At 46.1% G+C, this 23,402-nt stretch overlaps 1 protein-coding gene across 16 annotated transcripts in view; it reads left to right on the top strand.

The window, feature by feature from the left end:
* The window catches only part of znf638 (zinc finger protein 638), a 63,658-nt gene extending 46,962 nt beyond the window's left edge, over positions 1-16,696 (top strand). For 9 of the 16 annotated variants that reach the window (XM_060035918.1, XM_060035922.1, XM_060035921.1 and 6 more), the window contains 15 exons: positions 1,370-1,404; positions 1,592-1,756; positions 1,991-2,125; positions 3,090-3,128; positions 3,353-3,499; positions 5,980-6,080; positions 6,193-6,228; positions 6,338-7,016; positions 7,324-10,716; positions 10,827-10,896; positions 11,011-11,103; positions 11,357-11,581; positions 11,777-11,893; positions 11,996-12,111; positions 16,245-16,696. In XM_060035918.1, coding sequence (XP_059891901.1) covers positions 1,370-1,404; positions 1,592-1,756; positions 1,991-2,125; positions 3,090-3,128; positions 3,353-3,499; positions 5,980-6,080; positions 6,193-6,228; positions 6,338-7,016; positions 7,324-10,716; positions 10,827-10,896; positions 11,011-11,103; positions 11,357-11,581; positions 11,777-11,893; positions 11,996-12,111; positions 16,245-16,322 — 5,429 coding nt within the window. In that variant the 3' untranslated portion in view covers positions 16,323-16,696. The remainder of the gene's footprint in view (positions 1-1,369; positions 1,405-1,591; positions 1,757-1,990; positions 2,126-3,089; positions 3,129-3,352; positions 3,500-5,979; positions 6,081-6,192; positions 6,229-6,337; positions 7,017-7,323; positions 10,717-10,826; positions 10,897-11,010; positions 11,104-11,356; positions 11,582-11,776; positions 11,894-11,995; positions 12,112-16,244) is intronic. The other 7 variants (XM_060035930.1, XM_060035924.1, XM_060035929.1 and 4 more) reach the window with 7 other exon arrangements.
* The last annotated feature ends 6,706 nt before the right edge of the window (positions 16,697-23,402 follow it).

Raw genomic sequence — 23,402 nt, 5'->3', positions numbered from 1 at the left:
GCACCATCCAGCCAAATAACCCCTCAGAAGCTTTTTTCCCCTCAGAAGTTAGTTTAAGTGGAAGGGTTAGTGAATTCAGCACTCCATAGAAATGTATTGACAACTGAAATAATTCAATTTCTGTTGTCAATACATTTCTGTGGAGTGTTAAATTCACTAGCTTTTGTTTTGTTCCTTTTTACTTTTGACTTTTGCTGAGGACTGTTACTCGCTTTCCCCTAATCCCGGAAGTGGCATCGACGTAGCGGTAGTGTTAGCAGCCGACAGTTGAAGCTGTGGGGGGGGGGGGGGTCGAGATCCATGCGCTTCCTGGTTCCGTCGAGGTTGAGCACAGTCTCTGGATCTCTCTCTCTTTCTCTCGCTCTCGCTCTCGCTCTCTCTCTCTCTGGTAACATCTCTCTCTCTCTCTCTCTCTCTGGTAACATCTCTCTCTCAGGTAACATCTCTCTCTCTCTCTCTCTCTCTCTCTCTCTCTCTCTCTCTCTCTCTCTCAGGTAACATCTCTCTCTCTCTCTCTCTCTCTCTCTCTCTCTCAGGTAACATCTCTCTCTCTCTCTCTCTCTCTCTCTCTCTCTCTCTCTCTCTCTCTCTCTCTCTCTCTCTCAGGTAACATCTCTCTCTCTCTCTCTCTCTCTCTCTCTCTCTCTCTCTCTCTCTCTCTCTCTCTCTCTCTCTCTCTCTCTCTCTCTCTCTCTCTCTCTCTCTCTCTCTCTCTCTCTCTCTCTCTCTCTCTCTCTCTCAGGTAACATCTCTCTCTACTGAAACACAAAGCAGGCACATAAATACACATTCCCTGATTGGACCTGATCGCGGGCACCTGCTCGCAACCAGGTCCAACCCCCCCAGCCGATCCGGTGTGTTCCCAACCGTCCACTACCTCCCCCTGCAGGCCAGTCGTTGCACGTTCCCCCCCCCCCCCACTGTTATTGTTAATAAACTCTTGGTGTACTTACAAACTTTACTATGCCTCGTTTTATGAGTACAGACCCTATATGTACTACTGACGAAGTGTGGTAACATTCCAAGCATTATTAGTGTGGTAATTTACAAGATACAGGACAGGTTCCATTAGCGCCAGTACTAAGCAAGTCGACTGAAAACTCTATCTTCACCAATGTTCGACCAAGGGATAAAAGCTTCTGAGGGGGTATCTGGCTGGATGTCATGGTGCAGAGGACCCAAGGGTGAATTTACTGCGAACCATCCCTTTATTGATAATGAAGCTGTGTCAAATATTGTTTATGGTTATAACATTGAAGCCAGCCTTGTGTGTGTGTGTTGATTCATAATAATGATAAAGAAAGCCAACCGGGCTGTATGGACTTCTGCTAATATTAATGATTAACGTCGCTATTGTCTGACCTCTCAGCACACCGGACGGTGAACGGACCAGAAGACCTTGAGGTGAGTCGGTCCGTCTGTCTGTCGGCATGCATCTCAACGATTAAAAGATAATTCTCGATTAGGGATGCCCTAATTTGACCTTTTATTCAGAATGATGATGTTGTTGTCTGTTGGGGCAGTGTGCAAACACCTATAGACATTCTCTCTCTAATTATTTTATTATCTCAACTGATTCTTTTTCCTGAAGTGGGCGGGGAAACATTTGACTGGGCAGAGCGTAGTCATGGTGACAGGGCTGGCGTTAGGCACGTACCGCCACATGGACCTCGTGGATGAGGTGGTGCCTTACTTCGTGGAGAAGGACATCAGCCGTGTGTACGACTCTGTAGTGATACTACCTCTGCAGAGAAGGGTACGCACGCACACCCACAAACTGTTTGGATGTCATGCAAGTCCTTATTATTATTATGTCCTTGCCTCCTGTCCGCCATCCTTTTTCCGTCTTGCCTCCTTTCCATCCTCTAATGTCTCCTCCTATCTCCTTCTCTTATGTTACCTCCACTCCCCCTCTTCTTCTCTTTCCCCCTCTCATCTCCTCCTCCTGTCTCCTCCTCACTTCTTCTTCTTCTCCTCCTCTTGTCTCCAGGCCTTCATCCACTTTGACGACGCTTTGAAGTGTAAGGAGTTTGTCTCAGATTTCCTCCACAAGCCGTTCACTATAGGAGGATCTGACCTCACCCTCCACTTCCTCCTGGACCATCTTGAGCCCTGCACCTCAGAGGTATACACAGAGAATACAATCTGTAATTATTCTTGGCTGATGTACTGTCATGACATAGTGTGTGTGATGTCAGGACTAGGGATGTGAATCACTCCAATTACTCATGGTTGAATAATCGGTGGGGGGTGTGAACGAATAATCGATTATTCGATGTGTGCCGACATTCACAAAGGCAGCCATGGATCATCGGCAAGAAATCACTTAATATCTTAAACGCAAAACAACTACCTGCTAAGTAGTTCCAGTCAAATTGTCTGTTCAGCCCTCAAAACGAGAGCTTGTAAATTGTGAAAAAAGCATTTAACTGTAATCCGAAAACGCGGTTATATACTATAGTCCCTATAGAATCTATGGTATAAAGGCTGAATATCGACGGTCTATTCCTTATACATAAAGAGTACGCATTTATAATTTGAAATTCGTCCCAGCCTTTATACCACAGATACTATAGGGTCTATAACCGCGTTTTCTGATTTCAGTTTAATGTAACAGTAAGCTGACAACTTCTCTAGTTAACAACGCAACTGCAAATTAACCATACGGAGATAGCCATGGCAACCGGTCAAACAAATTTTCTTATGCCGATAATTCTGCGTGCACATCCGCCGTGCAGATAGACAAATAATCCCCCTATAATTGAATGGTCTTCATTTATTTTCTATGGCAAGTGACCATGGTATAAGCGCGATAATGCCCTTGGACACCTGTGCAACATTAGTTCCGTCCGTTAATTCTTGTTTATTTGATTGGGAAAAAAATGTAACGGTCCAATTGTTAAAAATCGACTTAGGCCCTCGGGAACGAATAATCAAATAATCGAACATTCTGACAACATCGCTAGGGAACGAATAATCTAATAATCAAATATTCTGACCCATCCCTAGTCATGACAAGTTATTTATGTGATGTCATGATAGATTATGAATGTGATCTAATCGACAGATGATTTATGTTCTCTTTGCAGCTGCAATTGTACAACAGACTGCTGGGATGGACCAATGTTGTACGTTTTTTTATTATCTTCCATCTTCTAGACTTGTATACCGTTATGTGTGTATGCGTTTGTTTTCCTATCTAACAATCTGTGTTGTGATACAGCAGTATATGCTTTGAACAGTATGTTGTAATATAGCAGTCTGTGTTGGATAACAGTCTGTGTTGGGCTGTAGCAGTCTGGGTTGGGATAGCAGTCTGTGTGGTAGTAAAGCAGTCCGTGTTGTGCTACAGGCGTGTAACAAGGCTGGTCACCTGGACCAGCTGATACTGAAGGAGATGGATTACTGCAACAGAGAAGAGCTGAGGTTCATCTTTAAAGACATCTTGAAAAGAACAAGCCCCAACAGCTGGGTCAGCTGCCTAGTCCTCGCCAACCGGGTACGTCTCGCTGTGGTCCTACTGGACGGGTAGAAGGGTTGGGGGAACGGTAGGCGGACGGTAGAATAAACTACGGTATGAATCTGACCTACAGTATGAATTTCGGCCAAAACGTTCAACCTGTGTAGAGCAAAATTCCTCCTTCCAAAAGGAGACAAAAGGATGCACGCTCATCAGTGAAGTGTGTGTTCACCTGAGAGGTGATCAGTCTCTGTTTACGACCCACTCCAGGTTTCGCCCCAAAGATCGTCTCGGTGGCGGGGGATTATAGGGATTTGAAAACCAAAACATTTTAAAGGTGACCTATTATACCATCTGGTGTGACTGTGATTAGCCGTTACAAGCAGTTTTGAATATCGGCCTCTTCTGACATCACAAGTGGGCATGTCCACCAGTGTTGTTTTTGGCAGGCATTTTAGATTTAGTTTTAGTCTTAGTCTTTTTGACGAAATGCTTCTTAGTTTTAGTCCCATTTTAGTCATTTCTATCTTTGAAAGTTTTAGTCTAGTTTTAGTCTGACGAAAACTCAAAAGGTTTTAGTCTAGTTTTAGTCCGACGAAAACTCGTCGGACTGTCGCACTCGTCGCACACGGCACACTCGTGTGTGCCGTGTGCGTGCAGGCGCAGCTGCGCGCGAGCGAGGCTTTTAGTGTGTGATGGGGGCGTGACTGTTAGGACAAGCAGCTGGCTCCATTTCTCCATTTCTTTTCCGCATATTATAGTTGGCGGGAAAAAAGCATGTTTTGAAACTTTTGTTCGTCCACTCACTAACAATTTAGTCTCGTCTAGTTCTCGTCTGACGAAAATGTCTACATTTTTCGTCACATTTTAGTCTTTATATGGCTTTGGTGACGTTCGTCTTAGTCTCATTTTCGTCATGGAAAAAAGGGGTCTGACGACGTCATTTTCGTTTTCGTCTTGCCTGACGAAAACAACACTGATGTCCACCTATATGTATGACGGAAAGATGAGCAATGTTTGCTACAGTCCTCTAGGTAAGAGGTAGATTTTCAAAACGGCTTGTAACGGCTAATCACACTCACACCTGGTGGAATATTGTGTCACATAAGAGCAGGGCTTCTAAAAGGCACAACTTCGACATAAAGAGTACGTGTCGTGTGGAGGAAGGACACAACCTTGTCGTTGATCCGTTATTTGGCGGCCCTGATCTGAAGCAAAGGCACACAGAGATGTTGGCAAAAGAAGATCATAGTTGGGCGGTTTCCTTGTGTTCTAGCCCCTCCCAGTGGTATACAATATGTCTCATCATTTTAATTTATGCCTATATACTAGGGCTGTAACGATACACAAACTCACGATTCGGTTTGTATCACGATTTTTGACCCACGGTTCGATGCATCCCACGATTTTTTTAAATTTAAAAAGCATTTTATTTAAACAACACTTATATACCAATTAACTTTATGTAACATTTAATAACAAATAATTTGGAACACTGAACAGAATATGAACAGAAAGAATAATATTAAAGTATAGCTAAATTAATAAAGAAATAACCAAAGATTGCAGTTGAGGGATGCTTTTTGCTGGTAGGCAAAAACCCTCAACTGTTTGGTTGGTTTAGTCGAATATCCTTATTAGCGCTTCTTATTAGGCTATGTAGCTTAAATAATGACAAAATCAGGCCGTATAGAACGCAACATGTTTAATAGCCTAACTTTCAATAGATGGGGAAAAACATGAACGTCTAACATGAACGTCGCAATAACGAGGAATAGTGAGTTGCATATATGTGTGTGCGCGAGAATGGCAGTGTGCGTGTGTGTGACGTCAGCGAGTGAGTGGCAGCGCGTTTGTCTAGTGAAGAAGCGAACAAGTCCGGTAGAATAAAGCACCCATCCTGTCAATAATCGGTGGCCGCTTCATTCCGACCCATAAGCAGACAAACTGCCAGTCAAATCACACAAAACAATAGAGACAGGATCACACAGGCAATTTTCGCGCTTGGCCCACTCTGGATAAATGTCGTTCATATCGCATATGAGGACTTCGACGGCTGTGGAGAAATGCAATCCTCCGTAGCCACGGAGAGCTGTCATCACAGAGAGGGCATCTCGTCACATACCTACGGCATCGATAGGAGGGGGCGCTGTCAGCAGACTATTATTTAGACAAATTATTAGCAAATTTCAATCGGACAATTTGACCCGAGAGTTAGAAAGGGCATATCGCGCTTCTGCCTACTCTGACCGCAAGACAGGTTCGTGGCTTTGAGTGTCGCGATTTCGGTTTCGATACGCGTATCGTTACAGCCCTACTCTATATATCTATCTATATCTATATCTATATCTATATCTATCTATATTTATATTTATATCTATATCTATATCTATATCTATATATACGTACACATTTAGCATATTACATCACTTTAGGAGGTAGATTAGTTGGTGTTGGGTAGGTAAATGGGTATGAGACGTTACCTACAATGACAACAAATACATGCTCTCTTTCTCTAGGTGGTTTTCCAGATCGTTAATGGAAGACCGGATATTACCTTTAGGAAAAATTTGTTGAATAGGCTCAATGCTAAAAAGAGGAGGACTCCAGTTCAATATGGGTATGTGTTTTCATTCCTTGCCCCCATCTTTGCACACCGACATAAGATTTAATTTTTATAAGTGAGTGTGAGTGTGTCTGTATATTAAATAAATAAATTGTCTCTCCTACAGGACCAATCGGGAGGTTGTAGACAAAGTGTGGAAATCGTGAGTCTCTTAGTCTCCTTATCGATTAGAAACGTTGTCAACATCTTTCGGGTTGCAGACTTTTGCAGTCACTGAAAGCTGATCTAACGATACCATTTTGTTATTTCAGGCTAAGCGATTTCACGTCAAGCATTCAGAAAATAGATGTCAGGACGGTGATCAACAGTCCCCAGCATGCAAAGTCTGGCCAATCGCCACCGGACCCCTCAGCGCCTGACCCCTCAGCGCCTGACCCCTCAGCGCCTCACCCCTCAGCGCCTGACCCCTCAGGTCCTGGCCCCTCAGGTCCTGGCCCCTCAGGTCCTGGCCCCTCAGGTCCTGGCCCCTCAGCGCCTGGCCCCTCAGGTCCTGGCCCCTCAGCGCCTGGCCCCTCAGGTCCTGGCCCCTCAGGTCCTGGCCCCTCAGGTCCTGGCCCCTCAGCGCCTGGCCCCTCAGCGCCTGGCCCCTCAGCGCCTGACCCCTCAGCGCCTGGCCCCTCAGGTCCTGGCCCCTCAGGTCCTGGCCCCTCAGGTCCTGGCCCCTCAGGTCCTGGCCCCTCAGCGCCTGGCCCCTCAGCGCCCGGCCCCTCAGCGCCTGGCCCCTCAGGTCCTGCTCTCCTAACCCCCGTGGCCCCTGCAGAACTCGGCGCCTCAGCCCACGACCAGGACTGGCCCCCGGGCTCCGGCCCCCAGCCTCCAGCCCTGAGTCAGGAGATGTACCTCTTCTTTGCTACGGCCATCCACCAGCATCGCCAGGCCAGAGTCGAACAGGAAGTGAGACGAGGTGGACAGGAAGGAAGCCAGAGAGAGGTACGGTTTCGTCCTAGCTCTCTTGTCTCCAGCATAGGGGCTGTGTTGAGGTGTTGGTTCTAAGGCCACAGTATCGATAAACTCAACTGACTTGGTGCTGCTATCGGTACTGGAGAAATTAAGCAAATACACTTTCTATTAATTTAGGCTAGTTATTACATTGCGCTAGTTATATAAATCGTCTGCAGATGTCACGATTATAGCAAAATTATAAAGAGATAATTCAGTTTCTTTGATTAAATCGTTAAAATCTTAACGAATGCCATCCCTAGTCAGGGCTCAGAATCTTTCCTCTCTTTGGAACCAGCAGGTCTCAATGGACCTCGACAAGACCACCTCCTCTTCAACGATTGCCCACTCCTCATCCTTGTCTGGAGCCACAGTGTCCTCCTTACATCTCCCCAAGTCCTCCTCATCCTCTTCAGATCTCCCCATGTCCTCCTCTTCTCCTTCTCCTACTTCTTCTTCTCTCCCGCCTCCGGCCGGAGTAGTCCCTTCCTCTTCTGAACAGAACACACAACAGAAGTGTGAAGAATCTCCTGTCCAGGTGCCTGAGGCTGTTGACACGACACACACTCCATCGCCTACCAGCCAGGAAGGGTCACGCATCACTACCACGGAGGAGGCGGAGTCTCTTCCTGCCTGTCCACCAATCACAAGGAAGGAGGTACTAAGTGTAGCAGCCATGGTATGTGAAGATGACATGGCGAGGCCTGGCCACATGATGGCAGCAGAGACCTCTCTTAAAAGTGCAGCATCACTGACGGGAAAGGATGTCTTACACACTGATCCATGTCTGGAGGAAGAGGGGAAGAGAAAGGCCCAGCAAGAGTTAACCCTCACAGGAAAGGATGTGGTCGTCTCTCCCAGCGGAGACACGAAGGAGAACAGAGTAGAGGTCGATGAAACACAAGAGCAGCTGGGTGATGAAAAGACAAGCGACCAGATGCTCCATTCGAGGCCAGAGTGTGACGAGGAGACGCCTCACAAAACCCCGGTCCAGCCTGAGACACCAGGGCTCCCTGACCCTGAGAGCCAGACCTCTGAACCCCAAGAGGAGGAAATGTTGGCCAAAGTCGCTGATGAAGCTGAGCCATTCCAGGAGGTCCCAGAGCACGAAGAGACCATTTTGGAAGAGGGGAAGGTGACAATTGTAGAAGAACAAATGCCTTCTGTGAATGAAGAAACCCCATCGGTAGTTTCGGAGGCAGCTGATGCTTTACTCAACGGTGCATCGACTGAGGAAGGAGACACCAACAGGCTCATGGACTGTGTTGAAGGATCTCCTCCCAAAGAGGAGGAGCAGAAGACCAAGGAAACCCAAGAGGAGCAGAAGACCAAGGAAACCCCAGAGGAGGAGCAGAAGACCAAGGAAACCCCAGAGGAGGAGCAGAAGACCAAGGAAACCCAAGAGGTGGAGCAGAAGACCAAGGAAACCCCAGAGGAGGAGCAGAAGACCAAGGAAACCCAAGAAGAGCAGAAGACCAATGAGCAGAGCAACAAGGAGGAGCAGAGAGGCAAGGAGGTGCAGACCAACAAGGAGAAGAACAGCAAGGAGCTCAAAGAGGAGGAGCAGAGAAATAAGGAACCCACAGAGGTCGAGCAGGGTAGAAAGGATCCAAAAGAGCAGGAACAGGGTAATAATGATCCAACAGAGGAGGAGATTAAGAAAAAGGAGCCAACCGAGAAGGGGCAGAACTCCAGGGAGCAGAGCATCAAGGAGGAGCAGAACACCAAAGTGGAGAAGAACATCAAGGAACCCCCAGAGGAGGAGCAGGGTAACAAGGAGCAGAGCAACGAGGCCCCCACTGAAGCGGCGGACAACAAGGGGCCCGCTGTAGAGGCGGGGGCTCCTGAGATGGAACAGCGACGATCTAAGAGAGGTCACCCCAGTCCAGCGACCACGCCGCTGTCCACCAGACGCTCCACCAGGCACTCCACCCCCTCCATGAAGAGGGAAAGCCCTGGGGAGGAGCTACCAGTGGAGAAGGCCGTCTCTGTAGAAGTGGAAGCCGCCTCCTCCCCCCGGGGAGGTGAGAGCCCTTCCTCCGGGGCCCCCCTCCCCCAAGGTCACCCCCATCCAAAGGAAGAAGAGGTAGAATACCAGGTGACGGACTCTGTGGAAGGTGGGGTGATCGAGGGAGTCCAGCTCCCCACCAGGAGGAAGAGGGGAAGGCCAACCAAACTGACGGCCAAGAACGTCCGGGTGAAGAAGGAGCAGCCCACTGCCCCGGTAGCAGAGGAGTCCGGCAAGAAGCCAGAGGAACCGTTGGAAAACCAGGCCGGTCCAACCAGGACAGAGACCAAACCCCAGGAGGCCCCAGAAGAGAAGACGAGGGGCAAAGTGGATGGTGCAGAAGAAAGCCAAATGGCCAACATAGTGACCCCAAGCAACGCCAAACCAAGGGTCTCCGACGAAGGGGTCAGTTTGGAGGAGGTGGCTACATACCAGGTACTGGACTCTGTGGAGGACGAGGAGCTGGAGGTGAAGGAGGGGCCACCCGTGACGAGGGGCACTAGGGGCAGAGGAAGGAAGGCCAAAACCCCTACGAGGAAGGAGTGCAAGCGGAGTCTAGAGGAAACCGTGTTTGAGGTGTTGGATTCCATCGGGGGCGACGTGTTGGAAGACGCGCCAGCGCCAGAACAACCAGGACGACCCCGACGGGGGCTAGCGAACAATGACCCAACGCCTGAAAAAGATGGAAAGGTAGTACCTGACGACACTCCTGAAGGAACGCACGGCAAGCAGGAGCAAGTCAAGAAGGAACAGGAGGTGGCCCGTCAAGTCATGGAGGAGCCACAAGGTGACGAGCAGCCTGCTGCCGGAAAGAGAAGGAGTGGACGAGGGAGGAAAGAGGAGGTGGCGGTCTCTGGGACCTCCAAAATGGCCGCCAAAGAAGGTCATCAGAGGGTGATGGAGGAGGAGGTGTACCAGGTGGTGGACTCCACCGAAGACGACCCCCATGAGGAGGAGCACGTCGACCCCCCCGGTCCAAGGAGAAGGAGCCAACGGAGGGACCCAGCACCGGCCGTGACCAGAGCCCCCAGAAGGCCTGCTTACTCCACCCAGGGGGAGGAGCCTCTGTACCAGGTGGTGGACTCAGTGGGGGGCGAGGAGGAACCGGCTCCAGTGGAGGAACAGCCGCCAGGGTTAGAGCCTAGGAGGGGGGAGAGAGGTCGTAAGGTCGCGGGGAGCGACTCCGCAACAGAAGACAAAGCGGCAAAGAAGATGAAAACCACAGAGCAAACCGTAACGCCCAAAGTAAACGAGGGTGTGGGAGCAAAGAAGGCGATGGACAGAAGGAAGGAGAGCCAGGAGCAGGAGGAGAACGCTCTGGTGAGTCTGGATGAGGTCAGTGAGGAAGAGGAGGACTACCCCGACGATTCAGTTGAGGAGGAAGAGCTGAGGAAGAGGCAGACAGTCGAGGAGAGGCGGAGAGAGGAGGAGGAGAGGAAGCTGGGAGAAGGAATGGAGGGGCTGGTGACCCTAGATGAGGTTGGGGAGGAGGAGGTGGATGAGGAAGAGGTTGGTCATGGAGGAGAGGCAGAGAGTGGAAGAAGAGGGGAGGGGATCACAGAAGAAGAACTGCAGGCGTTGGTCACTCTGGACGAGATTGTTGAGGAGGAACAGGAAGGGGAGGAGCCAACACATTCAGAGCCCCTTCCAGACGACCAATCAGAGGCCAGGTTGAATACTGAGGTGAGAAAAAAGTGGACTTATATGCAGATAAAAAGTTTGTATTCAGGATGATAGGGATTGTATAACAGGCTCTTATTCTGTCCTCCACTCCCCCTATATCCCTCGAACAGACGGTCTGTGATGAAGAGCAAGCGTCTTCCTCCATCGTTGGTGAATGTAAACAAAGCGAGGAGCAAGCAGGTGAGTGTTTCAGTTCTTGGCCCATTCCACTTCAGAGGATTTGATTGGCTGATTGTGATGGAGGATAGTGCTGCCGTGTGTGGAGGTTGTGACCTTTGAGCGCGTGTCCCACAGAGGAGTGTGTGAGCTTCGTGACCTTGGACGAGGTGGGATACGAGGAGGAGGAGGAGACACAGCCACGCAGCAAAAGAGGTAGACAGGCTACAGGTAAACCTCACTCACTCACTCACTCACTCACTCACTCACTCACTCACTCACTCACTCACTCACTCACTCACTCACTCACTCACTCACTCACTCACTCACTCACTCACTCACTCACTCACTCACTCACTCACTCACTCACTCACTCACTCACTCACTCACTCACTCACTCACTCACTCACTCACTCACTCACTCACTCACTCACTCACTCACTCACACTTATCTTCCAACCTGGCTCCTGCTTTTTTTTTCCAGAGAGGAAATGCACCAGGAGAGAACAGCAGCAACAACAACAACAACAACCAGCAACGGCTAAACCCTCGGGGGAGGAATCCCCGCCCATCCCGGCCCATGCTACCTCCCTATTGGCCGGCGAGCCCAGGGCTGTTTTGAGCGTCAAAGGAGCAGAGCCAATGGCAGAAAGCCCCGCCCGGGATGGTGAAGAGACGGGGTCTGAGGAGACAAGGCTTCTGAGGAAAGGTACATCTCTCTCTTCTGAATAAAGTACCTAATATTGTGCCTTCACAATGAAGGCGTCTGAAAGATTTGGCCCAAAATGTAAGGGTTTGTGCTTATCACAAGGAGTTTAATGGCAATTCTAAAGTTAAGATAGACATTATGTCGTCATTTCCTACCAAGCCTTTACCGTCTGTCTTTCTGTCTGTCTGTCTGTAGCGTCCAGTAAAGCGCGGAGGTTGGAGGAAGAGGCGGAGCCTAAGAGAGTCCGCTCTCACTCTCCCTCCGTTGCCCATGACTACACCCTGCCCGCGTTCACCCCCAACAACCCCCTTGGTGAGAGGAGAGACACACACATTATATCCATGACAATGACATGTGTACATGTTTGAGGTAATGTTATTATTTTCCCCCATCTCTTGATCCGTGCGTCTCTAGGGTCGGAGCATGTGGTTCCTGGGTTCTACTGTAATCTGTGTTCTGTGTTCTACAAAAACGAGACCAGCGCCAGGACACTCCACTGCAGCCGCTTGGGTCACTACAACAACCTGAAGGCAGGCACACCCGTACACGCACACATACACATGTACATACACACATAATGGAGCCAGAAAACATCAGTTCCACTATTTAGTGCATCATCCATAGGGGGGGGGACCCCATTGCTCGATAATGTGCTTAAAGTCACTTACCCAAACCCTCAAAAGTTCTCATTGCTTGTGTCCATCATATTCCCAATAATTCATGTCCAAGAAGCAAACAAGTTATGGTCGTTTTTGGTTCATCAAATACCCCCCCCCCCCCCCCCCCAAAAAAACCTCCCTACTTTAAAGGAGACATATTATGGTGTTTTCCCAACCAGCAAACATAGTATTTGAGTTCCAGAAAACATGTTTTTGAAGCTGTTTGCTGGAAATAGCTTTTAGGGAAAAAATATCAGCTACCGCTAGGGATGGGCATAATTAATCGATGCTCGATAATTGATCGTTAAGAAATGCGTCGATCAATTTATATTGTTATCGATTAAAAGGACGTTGTGTTGCATACTGTGAGTCTTGAAGCATTTAATTGAATATAACCCTGCCGACTGGTGGAAAGTGAATGGAAGAAGGTTCCCCAGGCTGTCAAAGTTAGCGCGACAATACCTCTGCATCCCCGCAACTTCGGTCCCGTCAGAGCGGGTGTTTTCTGCTGCTGGACTGACAGTTACAAGGCTGCGTTCGCGTCTGACCCCCGAGCATGTTAACATGCTTATATTCCTAAACAAAAATATGTAGGCTGGAGTTACTGTATGCTATGGACGACAGTCACCACCGTATGTGAGTCGCTCTTTTCTTAATGTGTTGACTCTCGCTCCGCTTGGTGCCTCTTGGAGTCGTTACATTTTGCCAAAACTGTGATATTTTAGCAACAAGTCCAGCCTTATATATGTTCAATAAGGTATTGCTTTTAGATAGACTAGTTCATGCAATTGTTTGTAAATGGGTGGCTCATCTTTTTGTTGCGAGCCTTTTCCGCGCGCCGGCTGCAGGCATTATATGTCGGCCTTTCCCCCCCCTTTTTTTTCATAACAGTTATACAGTTTAATGCCCACTGCCTTTGTTTGATTATTGTTGTCCGATAAGTTCGCTACTTATTGTAATTGGAATAGGCTACAGATTTAGTCTTGTTGAATCGTTTCCAAACCTTTAAGAGCGCCTGTAGGCGCATTGTTCGGACTTTACGAGCGCCGCATAGGCCTATAACCTATAATGCCTGTATTTATTATTTTAAAACTGTTAAACAGTTGTAGGTCTTCAAGTTAACTGTATTGTATTAATTTTGGCCCATACATTATTGTTGGAATAAAGATTTCATTGATAAAAACATTAGAAAAAAAACATAGAAAAAAGTTAATGATTAATCGATAATTGATCGATAACTCTAGCGATGCTCGATCAAGAAAATTTCTTCAAATGCCCATCCCTAGCTACCGCTATTCCCCTCTGTTTCAGTCCCTCCAGAATGCGCTGTTTCTGGTGTCTGTATCGTTGATGCAAATGAGCTGCTGCCCATTGACCAATGAGCTGTCAGACTGAACCACAGCATGGAGAAGGGATTGTTGCCATTTGCTGGCTCCTGGAGCTCTATATCTATATTATATAATATTATATACGGGTACATATAATCTATCTATTATCACGGCCAAAAGCTATGTGCGCCTCGGATGATATTATGAATTATAAAGACTGTGTCTGACGTCTCCGGTACTTCCACAACTAAATACTCCTAGTGGGGGGTATCTCTGCCATGATTGAGAGGAATTGGGGGGGAAGGAACTTTGGCATTGACAATTACAATTTACAATTAGGGCATTCAGCAGTTGCTTTTATCCAAAGCGACTTACATCGTTTAATACACATTGAATCACACACCGCAGAGTCAACCATGCAAGGCAACAGCCAGCTCGTCAGGCAGTTAGGGTTAAGTGTCTTGCTCAGGGACACATCAACACTCAGCTAGGAGGAGCTGGGGATTGAACTAACAACCTTTCGGTTAAGACAACTGCTCTACCTCCTGAGCTAAGCCAACCCCCATGACTCTGAAGTCCATGAACCATTACATTGAGAAGAAAATGATTGTACTCCGAGCCTCCGAGCTCCCTGCGCCGGAGCTGCCGGCCGCCGTCGAAGCCGTCCGGCCGCAGTCCGGCAGCTCCGGCGGTATACTCCAGGAGCTGAACTGGCGCCGAAGCTAGGTGGCAGCTCCAGCGGACAAGCAGCTCCGGCGGACGAGCAGCTCCGGCTGGGGTAGCTCGGCGGCGGTCCGGCAGCTCAGCTCCGGGAGTACAATCCCTTTCTACTCCATGACTCCTCCTCCCGACTTCCCTTCGGCGGCAGCTCCGGCGGGGTGAGCTCGGGGCCAGAGAAAGGGATTGCACTCCCGGAGCTTAGCTGCAGGGCTAGCGCCGAGTGCCCCCCGCCGGAGCTGCTCGTCCGCTGGTCCACACAATCTTAGCGGTGCTCTGATTGGAGGGGAGTGTGGAAGTGGGAGGTAATATTCAAATGTGCCCCCTTCCTACGTAGGAGGGGGCGCCGAAACTGACTCGCTCGTTTGGTAGCTGGAGGCGGGCTGCTTCCAGAAATGCGTATCTCACTCAAAAAAATCATGTACGGACTTACTTCAAAGTTTGTATGCGTTTGGGAGCACCATCTACCCAGAACACCCCAAATCTCAGGAGAAGTGCTGTTTGCATAATGTCCCCTTTAAAAACCTCCCCCTGCTTCCTGGTTTCCTTCTTAAAGGGACGGTAGTCTCTAAAGGGCCCTTGTGGCAGCGTCCTAGTCCATACACGACCAGATAACCCAGTGGCTACCCTACTGACATCCTGTGGGTATTGTAGGATCTGACCTGTCTGGATTACTCTTCCCCGACTCCTTCTTCTGACCTGTTGTATCTGCGACCGCCTCTCAAGTTGTGAGTACTTAGCCTGAGAGCTGGTATGATGGTCTTTTTTGAAAGGCCGGGCCGCTGATTGAGCTCCTCCGAAGCGAAGCCTGGAGATTCACCCTCAACACCTTTTAAAGGTGACAGGTGTGAGTATGATTATTAGCCATTACGTTTTGAGAATCTGCCTCTTCTGACATCACAAGTGGGCGTGTCCAACTAGATATACGACGGATAGATCAGTCTACAAGCCTTCCCATTGGACTGTAGCAAACGTTGCTCATCTATCCGTCGTACATCTTGGTGGACACGCCCACTTGTGATGCGACTAGAGGCAGTTTTTCAAAACGGCACGGTCACCTAATTCTACAGTTGGTCCCATTGAAGCCGTGTGCCCATTCTGACACTTAAATTACTTGAGACATCGTAACTCGGTCAAATTTCAACCGTTTGCCTTCGTTCAAACCATTTAACAAATGTACACACTATCTTCAATAATATCCGGAATTTCAATATCATTTAGAAATTATTCAGAATCAGTATTAGTTTCATGCCGGCTTCGTTTTCAGTTTGCCTCATTGATTTACGTTGCAAGATTGGGCGTTTTTCCCTGCCAGATTTGGCTACTTTTGGAGGAAGTTCAGGCAGTGTTGCCAGATTGGGCGTTTTTTCCCCACTCTTGAGCTACTTTTAATCACGCAGCGGCTCGCTATTCTCTTAAACACACATGCACACAGTGTGCAGGGCAATGCATTATGCATTTCTAGCAATGCTTTTCATTCATTTCATTCAACTTTATTGGTTTCCAACCATTTACTTTTTATTAAATGGTGTGTATTTTTACATTGTTTACTTAACATTTCTTTATGTCTTTATCTTTGTGGCTTTATTAAAACCTAATTTCAACCTCACATTGTACTACAGCACTCACCGCATTCTCCGCAGGAAATGCATTTTCTAGTTTTATGTATACTGGTGAGGGAAAGGCTGAATCGCTACCATTGGCTCTGCACACTGGAGCTGTACATTTTACATAAACATTAGAATGTAGGACATTAAGTAGATGCTTTTATCTAAAGTGATTGACAATTAATTTGTCGTAAGAAAGCGAAACAATGAATCGCTGTCTGTTCAGTGAGGATGTTGATGGGACAATCACTTCCAATTGCTGGGTTAACACATTCCCCGTGATCCACCAAGCTGTAAATACATGACTTATGTATTTCAGCGGCACACACTAAACTCACTCCTCCTCTTACAGAAGTATTATCAGGGTCTCCAAGAGGAACAATCCAGGAGCCAATCAGGAGGCTCTACTGCTGGCAACTCCCCGAAATGACTCTAGCCCGCCCACAAACAACCGTCTCTTCATTGGTTTCACCGGAATATGGAGGAGCCTCATCTACGTTGTTCAATCATTTTTTGTATCGTTTTGAGTGTGTGAAGAAGAAGATGAGGTTGAAGATTGTTTAGCGCCAAAAGAAAAGGACGATGTGTACTCTACTCGTTCAGAGTACAGAAGGACAGAGGTCTGCACTTCCAGGTCGTTATTAGATGGCGTTCAAGATATAGAAGACGGCGCTGGTCTTACTTTTTACTTACTTTTTACTTTTTACTTTTTACAGGAGTCATCATGGTGTGACCGCTTTATTAAAGTATGTTATGTTCAATGATTTCAAATAACAACGTTCAATAAAAGTTAGCAAAAATTGAGTAATTTCTGTCATTGAGTTGTTTGGCAGTCTCATATTCAGCAGAGGATCCAAGTTGGGCTTTCACCAAATAGACAACCAGGAATACAAACACAAATTGTTATGTATAATGAATATCTTAATACTTGTGTGATACTTTGTTTTTTATTGATTATACATGTTAAATGCATTTATATATACTATACATATTACATTTTCATTTAATTTCCTAGGATGTATTGCGGTTTGGAGGTGCTTCTGCTTGGCAAGAGACCTGGTACACGTGAATGTTTCGTGTAGATTTTGTTTGAGTGTTGGGTAACGAGTGACAAAGTATCGGATTAAAGTCACGATATTACTTTTTGGGGTAACGAAGTAAAGTAACGCATTACACTAAAAATATCGGTAACTACACTACTTTACTAGTCTGCCGCTTTTCCACCGCACATGTAGCTCGACTCGACACGACTCGACACGACACGACTCGACACGGTAGCAGCACGGGTGCTTTTCCACCGCAAATAGTACCTCCTGGACGTGGGCGGGGTCGGCTGCGCGAAAGGGCCGTGACGTATTTGTGTACGCGACGCAAACAACAAATACGCAACCCACACATGGACAGAACCCACATAACAACAATGGAGGACATCGATCGCATTACTATTATTAGCTGGCATGTTGAAGAAGTTGGAGAAGTGGGACATGTTGGCTGCGCGCTGCTATGGATGTTACCAGCATGGTTGCCATGTCGCTCTCGTGACTTCGTCACACTCTCTGGCCAATCAGTCGCCGGCCGTCTGCCGACGTCACCTTTTAGCATCGGCTCAGCTCGCTTGGAACCTAGAGCGAGTAGGTACTAGAAAAAGCAGCCACTTCAGGTACCAGATACCATGGTACCGCGGTGGAAACGCAAAAAATGCGAGCTGAGTCGAGTCGTGTCGAGTCGTGTCGAGCTGGTACCATGCAATAATAGGAATGCGCATTCCTGCCTTACACCAGCCATGTTTGCCTGTTTTAATGTTATGATCTCTTTAAGGGGTGCGTGCTGACTGTGTGTGTGCTGCTCTTGCTTGCCTCGGCACGTTGCCATAGCGATCGATTTGAGTGACGTAGCTGCTTGTGCGAAGGAGTGTTGGAGCAGGTAACACATTAACAGGCTGGTTGCAGGGTTCATTGTAGAAGTCTATTGAATTGCCCAGATTTAGAGAAATCGCAAGCCAACATACGACAGAAAAACATTTGCCCATTACCTGAACAAGTGTTATTCCGAGATGAAATTTAAGCCCAAAATAGTTTTAGAGTCCCTGGACCATGTGTCCACCACTACTTTATTTCGTTACCCCAAAAAATTATATCGTTACTGTAATCCGTTACTTTGTACCTTGTTACCCAACACAGCGAATAGTGTTAGGGTAGTTACTCATAAGCAGCAATTACTTATTAAGAGTTACTTCTGTAAATTGTAACTATTACTTTACTAATACTGCATTTGAAAAGTAACGTCACTAATTACTTTACTTTACCGTTTCTTAATTTAGTGTAGATTTCATGGACAAACCGGATGAACAAATGACAAACAGGAATGATGGTGCACTTGGTAGACAGCATTAGTTTAAACGTGAGAAGGCTCTTTCCTGCAAGAGAGTGAGAGGAAGACACAATGTCATAGCTTGTGAAATAGATCATTGTCATCCAGCCTTTGGACTATCACAAAGTAACAGCATGTGTCACCACCGCTTAACTTTTTGGGATGAAGTGAACTTTATTTTAATCTTTTCATTGACCACTTAATTTTTGTTCTCATGGTTCCCAAAGCCTGTGTTTTGAAACTTATGTGTTGATTGACCGTACCATAGCCTCTTTTATCCTGTTTGTGGATTTTACAGTGAGGCATATTTCTTTGTGCAGACAGGGATATTGATCTTTCATATGGTTCTATGCCATTTTGTATACATTTAAACAAAAAACACCAAGTAATGATAGGGCTATGATGTTTTTCCATGTATCTACAGTAAATTAAGAAACGGGAAAGTAAAGTAAGAAGTAGTGAAGTTACTTTTCAAATGCAGTAACTAGTAAATTAATCTCATTACAATTTACAGAAGTAATAAGTAACTAATTACTATTTTTGAGTAACTACCCCAACACTGTTATTTGGATGATAATAATATACCGTCTCCCATATGCCCCGTCTCTTCTGTTCTTGCTCATTCTCCCTCTAACCCTCCCATCTCCCTAGTTGATATTATGGCAGTCATGCTATAGCATTGTTCCTAGCATCACTGCACTTCATGCGGTGTGTTTACAGCTGTGTGTTCATACACAGCGCTACCGCCCCTCACTGTCAGTGTAGGAACTGATTTGTTGAGTTGCTCTCAGAAAGTGTGACGCTGGCCCACTTCTCCCCGGCTCGTCTATTACTCAGAGCAGCTCCTCTGGTGGGAAACATTCGGTTTACATTTCAACTGTTTTTTATAGTTCATGTACAACCTACTGCCCTGTCTGTCCGTCTCTCTCAAATTCAAATTGAATTAGCTTTATTGGTTTATAAAAAAAACATTTACATTTCCAAAGCAGGTGGACAAAGGAAAACTAATGAGTGATGAAAGTAAATTACTTTATATTGTTGACCCTTATTCATACTATAGACATATACTGTATTTAGGTCCAGTATTTGCTGCAAAATTGAAACTTGTTATAGGTGAGCCTTAATGAAATAAACCCCCAGGGGTGCATGAGAGGGGGGAGAATGAGCACCCCAATAGGACGGTCCTAGAGTTAACAACCAACGCAAAGGGATAATCGCACTGTTAAACCTGATAAGTTCAGAGTACTCAAAACTTTTGTTTTGACCAATTACCTTTTGACCAAAAAATTAAGTACATGTAATTTTTTAATTAAACTTTAATTTAAAACTTTCAACTGGACTCGAATTAATGAAAGAATGACAAAATAAATAAGTTGTCTTTACTCATATTATAATACAAATATCTCAACTTCTACTTACTAAATTAATTTAATTCAATCACACTTGGTGAAGCTAGCTAAGTTCAACAAACTAACTCTAAATAATAATTTAACTTTACACAACTTAAAACTAGTCAAAAGAGTTAAGATTATTGATTTGATATAATTAATAGATTTAAACTAAATTCTCAAAAATATACATCCTCCACTGATACAAAATAGGTTATTTATTAAGTTTTAAACAATGACATGAAGACAAAGGGCCGCTTTTTAACAACATTAAACGGAACATGTTGGTTGGTAGAAAATTTAAGTGAAAGATTCTGACGAATAATTCAGTCAACCAGGGGACCTAAGTTCTGAAAATCTGAATGAAAAATCTCGATAATTATAAAAAAATCTCAATAACTTGTTCTCGAAAGAATCAACTACCTATTTTTAAATAAATTCACCTGAAAATGTTTACAGGCATTTGAAAACACCTTCTGCTTCCTGTAACAAGCAGGGCAATGTTGACATTTATATGTGTGTTGCTCCTTTGAACAAAAACAAGCCTTATGTTTAAGCACAGGAATGTATGGAACCTTGAAGCTTTCTGCTTAGTTTAACAAATCATTTTTCAAATTCAGAAGGGATGGTTCCAGTGGTTTGTTATCATTCTAGACACATCAGTATTTTCTGAATGAACGTGGATGTGCGGATGAGTTTTCTTGGATGCTCCAAATTGAAAGCATAGATAAGTCCCAACAACAATATGTAAATGCATCAGCCAAATCCTTCAAAACAACCTCCCCCTCAACTACAACGAAGACCTTCTCGCCTCGGTACTGAAGGGGTCCGCCCCAGTTGTGGAGGGCAACAGAAGTATCGCTGAGATTAGGCTCCTCTTCTTGTTGCAAAACATAATCAATGCAATTATCAGGTTTTCTAGAAGCAAGTTATTAACTATATACAATATATACTTGTTGCTCCCATCAATTTTTCTGCATCACTCACACGGAACATGTGACCGCATATATGCGGTCACATGTTCCGCAATTAACCTTCCGGTCAATTAACCTTATCAATCAACACACATTCTCAATACTGATAAATGCTGGTTTATGGGCATGTGATAAATAAAACTTGAAACAATGGAGTCGGACACATAAAAAATGACCGGGAAATTAGCTGCACGCCAAAATGACTCCCTCCAAAAACTGGAATGAAAAAAGCACTCTCATTCACATTTATCGATATTTTTCGGCTTTTCAGACCTCACTTTTCAAACTCCACACTCTCTTCATGCTCCAGTTTGCCACACGCACTCAAATTATTCCAGTAGGCTACGGCTACGGTAGCACGCATACATACAAAGAAAAAGATTTACTTACCAACTGAGAACGCTTATAACAATAAGCAGCACCAAACTTGTGACAATTATTTCTTCACACGATGGCGAGGTTTGCAGGTAGGCCTACATGTAAAAATACCGAAGTATTCCTATGCTCGAAAATCTCTCACGCCCCCTCGAGGGTAACCGTCTTGATGTTTCTGAAAGACGTCGATGACGTCAGACGAATAATGAATGTTTGTGGATGTGAAGTATTCTGCTTCTACTCAATAACTGCGAATACCACAATTCACAATTAATCTGGGGAAGAAACAGGTATTGTGGTGCGGGACGGGTTTTTTCTGAAGGCCGACTTGGCAACCCCGTAGACGTAGTCGGGGGATGAGAGAAGCCCCTGACTGCAGCCCGCAGACGGAGCCCACATGGAGGGGGCGGGCACTCAGTCCACATGGAGGGGGCCGGCCCTCCGCCCACATGGAGGGGGCCGGCCCTCCGCCCACATGGAGGGGGCCGGCACTCAGTCCACATGAGTGGATACCCCTGCTGAGGTATGTTTACATAAGTGTATCATCACTAGTGGAGGCAAGGTTTTTTTGATTTGTATTTGTTAACCCATTTTAATATTGTTTCTTTTGTCAGTCAAACATGAAGCAAATACGGCGATGGTGGTGCCTGGTTCTTTTGAAGAACTTCCCCATGCCGTAAGTGTCTTAAATTGGGTTTAACGTTTCCTTTACAGTTCTGAAATAATTTGCTTCACTGTAACAAACTTGCCAAAATTTATTGAAATATTGAAAATATGTAATGTATGCCATTTACTCACCAAGGTCTGCAGAGGAGCTTTCAGGAAGCAGGAAGAGAAGACGGGAGGGAATAAAGCTATTGGTACGTACGTGTCATATACTGTAATGTGTGATGTTGTCTTAGAGCAATTGTGAAAGAATAGTCGTACCACCCTCCCACCACTAATACATTTCAGGATAAAGATCTCTGCACAAAAAGGGCTAGAGTTGCTCCAACAGCATCCAGCTCTGAAGGATCAGGTAATGTATAGACTGTTAATCCAGGTGAATCCATGTAGGCCTACACATATTCAGAGTATTTGTGAGATATGATTGATTCTATTAGGCTTCTACTTCCAAATTAAGTTGTACACATATCTCCATCAATATGCAAGTTATAGCCTACTCCATGGCTGATCTATTGCACTACTAGGGCCTACTTTTATTATTCCATTGTATTAGCCTACTCAACATTACTGACAACAATCTGTTTTATTTCCAGACAAAACTGAAGACCAGGAACTGGAACCTGGGAACCTGGTATGTAATATGTGTGTAATGCTGGAGGTTGTATGTCTAGCCAGATGAAATAGTCTGATAACTAGTCGAATAGTGTTTTTTATCACTGAAAACTCATCAGTAGTAGTAGCCTTTGTTTGCATACCATGTTGTGGTTTTGGGAGAGTAGGGTGTCAAGTACAGACACGAATAATTTTTCTTTTTTCTTCAAGGAAGAGGATGTTGTCCTGAAGGACACAATTCAGGCAGCAGCATGGTGCCAGGTACAGTCCTTCAAGGACAGCGTCTCTCTCCCAGAGGTCATTGGGATGGAAGGTTGGGAGCAGAGGGCAGCATCAGTACAGCGCAAATCCCATGACGGCGGGGATGAGGAAGAAGCATGGCAACCATTCCAATTCTCATTCCAATTACAAACTGACTATGAACTCTTCTGTGTGGAGATGATGGACAGGAGAAACCTGAAGGTGTTTGCCTCTTTTGAGTCAAACACCTCTCCCCCTCCCCCCTCCCCGTGACGCCTGCGCCACACGACTCCAGTAGTCTGATGATGCAGCATAATGGTGGCGCTTGGCAGCTATGGCGGCGGTGACGGCGATGTCGGGCGACGAAGCGAGAGTGGCGTCCACCGCACTGAGGAAGGCGTCAGTGTGTTCCCCCCCCCCCCCCCCCCCCCGTTGAGACTTTGTTTGTTATTTTTTTATCGTTTTGCTGAATAAAAAGACTGTTGTTAGTGCTCCTGTGATTGGTGTAACTTAATGTGCTTCACACATGTAGCTTTTCATTATGTCTATTGAGGTACATTTTTTGCCCTTAGATGTGGTCACTTCGTTATTCCTCACATTACATATTTTAAGGTCATACCTTTGGGTCCCAGTCTTCATAGTTCCCCAAATCTTATTTTGGCTCTTACTGGGCCTGTGACTCTCACAGACAGACGGGTACAGGAGTTCGCACACGTTGCATTGTTTACAGGCAATGGTGGATTACCGCACGGGCACACCGGGCACATGCCCAGGGGCCCAAGGGCGGTGGGGGGCCCTAAGCCGGAGCTTCTGTGTGAAGTCGCTGTTAGTAACTTTTAATGTTGCATTATCGAAGCAATCAGTAGAGAAATACAAAAATTCAAG

Source organism: Gadus macrocephalus, chromosome 17, assembly GCF_031168955.1.
Source record: "Gadus macrocephalus chromosome 17, ASM3116895v1".
Lineage (NCBI taxonomy): Eukaryota > Metazoa > Chordata > Actinopteri > Gadiformes > Gadidae > Gadus > Gadus macrocephalus.
The sequence above is the reverse complement of the archived record's forward strand: the minus strand, read 5'-3'. Positions and strand labels throughout refer to the sequence as shown.